This window comes from Pygoscelis adeliae, unplaced genomic scaffold (assembly GCF_000699105.1).
Source record: "Pygoscelis adeliae isolate BGI_AS28 unplaced genomic scaffold, ASM69910v1 Scaffold121, whole genome shotgun sequence".
NCBI lineage: Eukaryota > Metazoa > Chordata > Aves > Sphenisciformes > Spheniscidae > Pygoscelis > Pygoscelis adeliae.
The window spans coordinates 2,397,977-2,407,767 of record NW_008824359.1 but is presented as its reverse complement, the minus strand read 5'-3'; the positions used below and the strand labels follow the sequence as shown (position 1 = coordinate 2,407,767).

The following is a 9,791-nucleotide window of genomic DNA, read 5'->3' as shown; positions in this document are numbered from 1 at the left end:
ACCGGGGCCTGGGTGGGCCACCGGGCCCACACCGCTCATGGAGGACATGCTGAGGGGCTGGCTGTTGGTGTACAAGGGCTGGCTCTGGAGGTTGACCACCATGTTGCTGAGAGGCTGGGAGGGCTGCGGCTGGAGCTGGTAGTGGGCTGGCATGAGCGGGAGCTGGGGGGTGACGTGCGGAGGGAGGGAGGGTGTGACGCCGATGACGGGGGCCTGGACGTTGGGGGCTGGGCTGAAGGTGGGCGGCTGTGTCATCCCGTAGGAATGCGTGATCAGGGTGGGCTGGCTGCCTGCCGCCACCGTGGTGACCCAGGGCGCTGCACCTGTGGCACGAAGGAATGTCGGCAATGGCGACGGGCTCGGCACGGGGGAGAGCAGAACAAAAATAAACACCCCCAGCCTTCCCCTCCTGCACCCACGTCTGCTACCGAATTGCGCTGACGCGCCCTTCTCCTTCACAGTAGCTAAAGCGGTTTGGGGTCTGGAACCGTTCCCACCGGTAAGTGCATAAAATTGCTACAGCGATGTGAGTGCAATTGTTAAAATACTCATCAGGTGACATGCGGCATATTTGCGGTTTTATGTATTTTGTGCTTTATGCAGCTTAAGCGCACGCTTCCAAGAAAATTAACCTCTTTCCCCACTGTGCTTTCATGGTTCCTTGACAAACACTCTGTGTGTACAATAATGGTGCTCTAGCCACTACAAAGAGATTGTAATTAGGCATCTGGCATAGTAGCACAATGTATGATATGTGTCTGGAAGCTGGAAATCATTTCAGGTAGTTCTGGACATAAAAGATGTCTTAAAGTATTACAGAGTGCCTTTTCCTCTAGTGAAGGCAGAGAAGGAGAAAAACCCCCCACTCCAATGAACTTGCAGGGATCTTAATACATTTATATTAGCCCCAATACAGAAGAAACTTGAGGGGTCTTTACAATGAGAGAAAAACCCTGCTAAAGAATAAAGAAAGGGCTCACAATGAAGTCTAATTTACGGAAGTAAATGGAGATAGTGCATTGAATTTGCTTTGAACGATTTTCCCTTGTAGAATTACAAATAAGATTAGAAACATACCTGGGTTTTCATTCTCTCTCATCTGTTTAGATGGAGGCTCATCAGTGTCCCAGGGCGTGGACTGATTGATGGGTGTCTGTCCCCACCTGACGCTTGTTGCAAGTCCTTGAGGCTGATTTTCAGTCTTGGAAATGCAAGGTGTCTACCAGAGAAAGAGAAAAATACAGAATAAAAATGCTTAGACTATTGGGAATAATTACTGTTCCTCACAGCTAGTAGCTTGCTTCTCTGTTTGTTTGTTACAGTCCAAGAGGATATCCTAAAATCTTTAAATATCATTCTCCTCCAGGCTTGCATGACATGTCCATATGGAAAATATAATATATTTGAAAAAAATGCTTCAGGAAATTTAATAGATCCACCTTTAAAACAAAACCCACAACAAACTAGCATTTTCAGAAATAAGTTGCTTCTTTTGCCTTGAATATAAAAAAAACACACATATGGTAATATCCATTCAGTCACAGCTTACATAAAATGGGACAATCTTCTGTTTGCTCAATCTCTTCCAAAAATGGCGAGTTTTGTTTAGCAGAAGGCAGAACAAGAGAGACTCATTTACAACTGTAGGACAAATTACTGTAGAGCAGTAAAAAGAAGTCTTAGTATTTACGGTCTGTCAACCCTTAAAATTGAATGCCAATTAAAAAAAGCAGCATAACAGTCATTGGCCGCTAAAGTGGGTATGTTGGCAGTTCTTCAGAGATGTTAAAATAACTGTAAAACAGGGGAAGTATCGGGGCTGAATAATCATCAAAGGGAATATGATCTGAAAGAGATTTCTTGATAAAGAAACTATCAATCACGTGGATTTAAATGCTAAGCCAGCCCCCCCCTGCAGTTTTAGGGGATCTTCCCAAACAACCATGCCTTTGCTGAGAAAAGGCCTGTAGAAAACGAGGGTGCTCCAACAGGTCTCGTTTATTTAACTCTGCAGCATATTTCATTGCTGGAAGATTAAAAGATTTTTTGTTTTGTTTTTACTGGTGTCAGAAACCCTAAACCAAGAAAACGGAACCAGCTGCCTACTGCTGAATGAGTACTGGGGACTGAAGCCATAAAGAACAGGAGACCAGTCTGAGCAATCGCTTGTTTGCCTTACATCTGGGAAGTAATTTAGCTCCGAGATGGGGGTACAGTGGCTCCATAAATGCCCTGGGTCACGTAGTACCAATGAAATCTCTGTCAGCACCAGCAGTTTTTTTTCCCCATCACCAGTACCTCAATCACCCCATGAAAAGAAGTCATTAGCAAACCCATTTATGCCCTCTGCAAATACATGCACATCTTTCCCAAGCCTGTCAGTCATTCCTCAGCTCTTTAAATCCACTGGAGGCGCCTGCATTCAGTGGCTTCCTCGTGCCCTCCCTTCTGCCCCACTGCCATCTCCCCTAGCTCTTCTACCCTGCTCCAAGGCTCTCTCCTTCATCCAAATGCCCCCGATATCTCTCACCCACTCCCTTTTCCACCTGAGCTTTATCCTTCTTGGGCTCTGGGAGTCTGGAGTCCTGGGTGCAGACCTTGATGGAGGATAGGGTTTTTGCTGTGTTGCTCTCTTTGTTCCCAGACGCCACAATGGAAATATTTGCCCACTAGAAATGCTATAAATATAGAAATGCTATTCTTTCTTAAATGCAGATGGTCACACAGAAATATGATTCTTAATGTCTTTTTTTGTACACAATCTGGAAGTGAGAATTTTCAGCTTCTGTCCAAATTAATTTTTCTTTTTTTCAAGACACAGCAGTTTATCTTTTGGGGTTTTTTTTAACCTTTAACTTCTCCAGTTTTTTTCTATTCTACTGGCAGCAAGGACAATGATATCCAGGTTTTAGATTCACATTTCCTTCTGCCCCCACCATTTTCATTTTCTTAACTTTTCAAACCTTCTACAACTTTTGCCATTGAAATAAAAATGAGTCAGGAAAGGCAAAAAGAGAGGACATGCAGACAAGCAAGAGCTTTAAGATTCCTTCTGTTGTAGTCATAGCAAAGAAAGGGCAGGAGGGGAAGAAATAAATCTCAGTTTTGAAATACTTTCTATTTATAAATTGTCCTGAGAAAAGGCTTAATCTAAATACCTTTAGCTTTTACATTGTACAAGGTCTTTGACACAGGAGGTTGTAACACTGTTGGTTTACCAGTTCATGTTAGCAGTATCCCTTTGGATCTAGCTAAACTGTTTAACAGTGGCCAAAGCACTCTGCAGTAGAAAAAGAAAGAAAGAAAAAAAAGCACCACCAGCATTCTCTGCCTATAAATCAGCTAAGATACTTCCCCCAGAAACACTATTATTTATCCCAAAGCAAAGCTTTAAAAAACAGTAAATGCAATATAGAGAACTGGGCATTTTTATGAATCATCAAAGACGGACAGGAGGATTCAAGACTCTTATCATGCCCCACACGTTCCGCATGTGGTATGTGTGTTGCATTCCTTTGTTGTATGAACTGGGTCTTGTAAGTGGGTTTGAAATACATACTTCTCATTATTGTGTGGCATTGTCGAGATGTGTAGCATCTTGTGTAACTTTGTTACGTCCCCAAGCTGCTTTAAAACAGTGTCAATCTAAAATAAGAAAAAATATTCCTGTACCTTAAATAATACAGAACCACACACATGCTATAATTTTAAAAGAACCCATATGTTCTGTACAGAACGGGTAAGAAGGGGAGTATGTGACACAGCTCTCCTAAGTCCGACAAAAATCCGGTTGCCTATTTTGCAACTGAAAGCTTGCTTTCCAAAAAACTAGAGCACCAGATTGGACACATTTGAAACTGGTGGAGTTTGCACCCGAATCTAGATCTAAATTCCATATTTGGAGCATTAATAAAGAGGAAGGAGGTTTGCAGGTTTGCTGTCAATAAATATTTCTCCTCCGCTTCCACAAAATACTAGTTTTTTTCCAAAATTTTTTTTCACTAAATAGGCTCACAAACCCTGCTTCCTAGAGGCTCAGTGGATTTAAATGCACAAGTCCAGCACATTGCTTTCAAACTGTACTCCTGAGCTTGTATTTATTTGGTCAGAAAGAGCCGGAGATTAGTAGGTATGAAATCAAAACACACATTCATGAAACACAGTTTAGACAATAATGGTGGTGGAAACAGAAAAACAGCTTATTGAACTTCTTTTTTTTAATATATGTACACTTCTGGTCTCTGATCTAATTTCTGCATTATTTTTCTTAATACATGAAGGATTACATTACAAGTGCTACATGTCTCTGATCCGATTGCAGAAATTATTGATTTGCATATCTGGAAAGCAAAATTATTTCCAACATCATCAGAGGAACTTTCTGTCCATGCGCTCAGGCACATGACAGCACTCTATCTGATGCTTTTAATGTACAACACAAATGACCAAAAAATGGCCTGTATTATGCTAGTTGTGCAGGGGGAAGAGATGTGTTCCATTAGTGATCCGCAGACTTCACAGAAACTAATTGTACTATGTTACACTTTTATCTTTGGCTTTCATGTCAGATGCTTGTTTGAATTAAACACGAAACACATGAAAAAAAGAAATGCATTACAAAATCTACTGGGTATACATTTTAAAATACTGCCAAATGTCTACATGAAAAGACAAGAAGGTTTCTAAAAGGTCTGTTGAAGCCTGGCTAGTCAACAGCAGCATTGGCTATTTAATTGCCTGAAATTCATGGCAGACTACAAAGATTACTAACGCAATATCATCAGCATCTTTGTAGCACCCCTAAAATGTTCAACCTGTGCTCTTTGTCATGGGTAGAGTACCCCAAATCCAAATCTGAGGATTTTTTTCCTCTGTTGTTTGAAATAACCATTAAGAACAAATAAAATTTTCAGCTGAAGCTTGCATTTCACCTCATGCCTGCCACTTTGAACTCCAGCAGTGAGCAATCTCCCAGTTTTAAGGAAATTAACTGCAATATAGATGTACAGGCAGAACGGAGCAAGATGGAACAATTTCAGAATTACATGAGACTAACACAGACAAGTTGCCAGGTTGTTGATTTTTTGTAGCTCAAACAGTCGTAAACCATGGCCCATAGGCAACAGTAATTGGTGTACAGCTGGTCCACTGAACCTTATTAAATTAAAACATTAAAAACCTTCAGATTCATGGGGCTTTGCAGCATATCCACAAGACAGTTCGTGAGTTCACAGCAATCAGCTGGTGCTAAAGATTGGGAATTAGTGATTCAATCCATACTGCATCAGTTTACATGGTTACTATTAGGTGTTCAGGAGGCATAGCTACAACTAAGTCTGACTTTAAGTCCAAAGTTTTACAAATCTTTGATGAAATAAGACCTAAACTTTTAGTAAGACCTTTTTTACATCAATGGAAACATAAAACCTACTGCGCTACTAACAGCATTACAGAGTATGTTAGTGGAATTAAAAAAAACCCAAGCCAACAACAACCAAAATCCAACAACAAAAACTCCAGTACAATTTTCCCCAGGCTCAACACCACCAAACACTTCCTGGGAGGTCCTTATAAACACATTTGAGCAATTTCCCCAAAGGCTTGTAAAACTGCTGACATACATCCTGCTACGGCTCAGAGTGCTAAGACCTATTCAAACAGTTTCATGAGCAAAAAAGAACTAATCTGGATAGAGGGATCCTATTTGTGGTTCCCAGCGACCAAAATTATTTTACTACGGCCTTCATTTAAAGTGATGGATGAGAAGTAGCAATTCTCTGTTCCAATTATCCAAAAGAGATTGGGAATGGCAGCTTAATACTAAGACAATGTATCCAATATGCAACCCACTCTATTTTCTCTCCCCATTGAAAATAAAAAGGCTAAGACACATGCATGCATAGAGGCAAACATTCCCTCCCATGGATTCAGGTTTTATGGCCTGTCATGGGTAAAAGCAACTTCAATTTAATGAGGGAATTCCTTTTAAAGCTGTTAGCTATGCCTCGCTCTAACAAGTAATGACTGGTGGCCCTGGTTGGGTTTTAAGCCTGAACGTGTCTGGTGCTCTAAAAAGCTCAGTGGTCTCTGCACCAAAGAGTTTATGGTCTAATTTGTAGTGCACACTGCTAAATATTGCATGAAACAGGTATTATTTGTGTGCAAGAGGCATGCATGTAAAATCTGAACCACACAGGGATAAATCTTCGTCTGGGGTAAATTCCTACACCATGTTGGACAGGATCCCAAGCATATTTCTGAGTCTAGTCTGTGGCCAAAGAAGCTCTTAAGGATGGATGCAGAGCTTTTAAAGATGCAGTGATGACAGCAATATCTCCCTAGCACCAGCCGTTGGGCTGGGCTACAGAAATGAAACTGTTGTTTTAAGAGAGGGATGTACTGCAATGTATTAAAAACCTAAGAGATATGGACAGGCCAGTGTGCAAGAGGAACGGAACGAGCTGTCCTGCAGTAAAACCTCATTCAAGAACTTGCTCATGGGTGGAGAGAAGAACTCATCTACCTTACAGTTCCCATCACCAGGCAATTCTGGGATGACATAGCGCTGTTTTTCTCTTTCCAGAGCTAATGTGGGAGCAGCGAGAAAGAGAATAGTATAGTTAACTCATAGGAAAAGTGTTGCTACCCTGCATAAAAGACAAAAGAAGTCTTAGTTCCCTCTCGAGTGGAGAGAGTAATTCAACACTGGCATCTTAAACACCACCCAGCGATGAGCCACCAGCCAGTGTGAGCTCTGGAGCACCGAGGTATAGCCTCCAGGCGAGACACACAGCTTAGTAGTGGGGTACAGTCTGCATCCATTCCTGTTTTTCAGAGGATTTAAAGACACCCCCACCTTGAGGTTAATCACACAGGCTTGGAGAAACCCATGAGTGCAGTGGGCCCACGTTCCAGACAGGCACAGCACAACTGCCTGTACGCAGCCCTGACCCCGGCTCTGTGCATAGCGGAGCTTCTCACCACCCAGTCTGTGAGCTGCTAAGAAGGCAGATGTATAAACATGTCCAGCTTCTTCCCCCCACCAACATCAACCCCATCTTTCCTGGACTGAGCCTCTTTGCCATCTCATTTGCATTTATGCCTCGGTTACCTTCCTAAATACGACAGTCAGCCAAATTCCCAAGCTCTGACGATGCAATGGAAGATAACTCCATACCGGGAATGGGTCAAATGCTACTGTTTCATTAATCCTTTCTAAGGCTCCCTATTCACACTGGCTGCAGGTTTGGGGAGGCAAGAGGAGGAATGAGGTTATGGAAAAGGGGGGAGAAAGATGGGATAGAAGAAGGTTGTGAATTGACCATAGGTGGTATCTCTCTCTTTCTAGTGGCTATGCTGCCCAAGACAACCACCGCTCTCACACCAGTGCTCCAGTTAGGTGCTCAGCATTAGGTGGGAATGAATGTGGGACCATGGAATGATAAGAAGGGCTTCATAAATGGCACTTTGTATTCTGTCTTGGCAAATTTCACCAGCAGAGGCTCAGGTACTCACCCAGCTGCCTTCGTTTCTCAGCGAGAACATCAGGGAACGGAGCTGAGGTATCGAACCGAGGTCCCGGCTGCGACACTTGCTGCTCCAGGACACCAGGGACATCAGCGCACGACACTGGGTTCGAGCACAGAAGCCCCACTTTAGCCTGAGCAGAACCTCCTCTGCTAACACGGTCGGCATGCAGATCAACCCCAAATCAGAGCAAAGCTACGAATGCAAAATCATCCCACAACGGAGGAAAACGCGCAACATCAGGAACAACGCGGCAGCACGTACTACAGAGAACATGCACTACGCAACGCAAGAGGGCTCTCAGAGATCCTGCAGGCATCCCATGGTAGAGGCAGATAAATCCAGTTCATCGTAAGTGCTTTTTGTCAGAGGGCAAAAGGAAATACGGGTAATAATGGAATAAGCACTTGTCAGACCAGAATCCCAAGGGCGTGCAAAGGATGTAACCCTTGTGTACTTGGCAAAGCTACTCGAGAATGACCTAACGGCAGATTGCTTGAAAACTAAACATTTATCTTGAATGCAAATACTGGCCATTGATAGGTTCAGAAGTCGCTCCAAATGGCATTTTTGTCCCAAATTTCCCATGGTCCAAACAGGACCCTGAATTTCATTCTGGATCAGGGCCTAAAGCATTAGAAATACAGAGAGGAATACTTATAAAGTAAAAGCTGTGTCACTTTAGGCTCCAATCCCAGTATTAAGTTACTTCTATAAATGTTCCCTTTTGTTGTATTGGATGCCGACATTTTACATTCAAGCCCTCGGAATTCAGTGTTTCAATTGTAGTACACGTTCCGTGGCAGGAAAGTGCATGTTCTCTGCCTACACAGCAGGCACATTAAAAAAAAGGAAAAGGACAAGAAAAAGAAAACCAAGATAAGCCTGTGAGTGTTGAACAGTGCTGCACGATATTACTGATTTATTAACTTGGCTTGATCAATAAGGCTATCATCAAGGGCACATTTAGTTTGCACATAAATTTCACTTTCTAACAAGCACTTTTGTGTGCTCACTTTAGTTTCCATAATCTGATCGGGGTCTCAGGAAGCTTTCTTTAAGGGAGAACAGAGAATTCTTTTTCTAAAAAAAGGATCAAAGTATACTCTGTCAACTCTCAAACAAAAGGACAGGTAGTACTGTAGAAACAGCATGCTTACCTTTCACAGCAAAAAGAAAAATAAGCCTACAGGTCCAGATTTATCACTGCCTTAAGTTCATCAACATCAATTGAGCTATTAAATTGTGGCTGAATTTGGCTCATAGCAATTTAAAAATTTCAACTTTCTTTGAGAGTCTTCCATCAGTAAGATGCTAATTTCATGCATAATTTAAACTCCACTGTCCTTTAACTCAGCGTTTGTAAATAATTAAAAAAGAACTAAAAATCCTTTTACATTTATAAAGCTGCCCCCCTTTTTCTACTGCAAAACAACAAAGACTTTCTAATCAAGAATTTATTTATTCTTTAAATCTGAAAGTAAAAGCCGTATAAAAGATGAGGAGAAACTGATTTACAAGATAAAACAATTAGCTCTGGGATATGTACATTAAGACTAATAAATCTCACATCATATTTTAAAGGAGTGGAGGAGGATTCCCAGACATATTAGACTTTATTCAAATTCTATTGAAATGTTCAATTATGAGCATCTTATGAAGGTAAGTTATACAGTCACTAAAATTAAGATGTGAAAAACAGGATTAGAGTGCTGCATCTCTCAAAGAGGCCATACACTTCAATAATCCATCCCTTTTCCTACACACAGGATAACATCTAAAAGGTGGCTGTTCCTGTAATTGCTCCGGTCTTGTTAAAAATTGGGGTTGTGCAGGAGAAACACAAATGTAGTCCACAGTAAAAAGTACTAAAATAATGCACTGCATTTCCTTTTAATCCAAAATCAAGTATCTCAATGGTTCTTATTAAAATCTTTTTTTTCTGTGCAGACAGATGAAAATACATTTTAAGACTCAAACAAGTCTGTGCAAAAACAGCTCGAAACCATCAATCTCCCAGTTGGTTCTTAAAAGAAGCTAAACATTCACCAAGCTGTTCCAACCAGACGTGACTGGCAGATCCTTTTTGGGAATGAGGTCTCAAGATGCAACCTTGCTTCCATTCAGATTCATAGCTTTAATAACACAAGAAGTTCAGTGCAGGATCAGGCAGTTGGGCGGTCATTTAATTTGATTTACAATAGAGTGCTAATACATGGTTTTTCTGCAAACACAGTCACTGTTTTCTCCAATTTTTCCGCTCT

The 9,791-nt window shown here is 41.6% G+C and overlaps 1 protein-coding gene across 1 annotated transcript in view; it reads right to left on the bottom strand.

Annotated features, from left to right (window-relative positions):
• The window catches only part of KLHL29 (kelch-like family member 29), a 262,545-nt gene that overhangs the window by 144,222 nt on the left and 108,532 nt on the right, over nt 1-9,791 (bottom strand). The window contains exons 2-3 of the mRNA XM_009319728.1: nt 1,078-1,219; nt 3-323 (exon numbers count right to left, since the gene is read on the bottom strand). Of these exons, the coding sequence (XP_009318003.1) occupies nt 3-323; nt 1,078-1,219 (463 nt within the window). The remainder of the gene's footprint in view (nt 1-2; nt 324-1,077; nt 1,220-9,791) is intronic.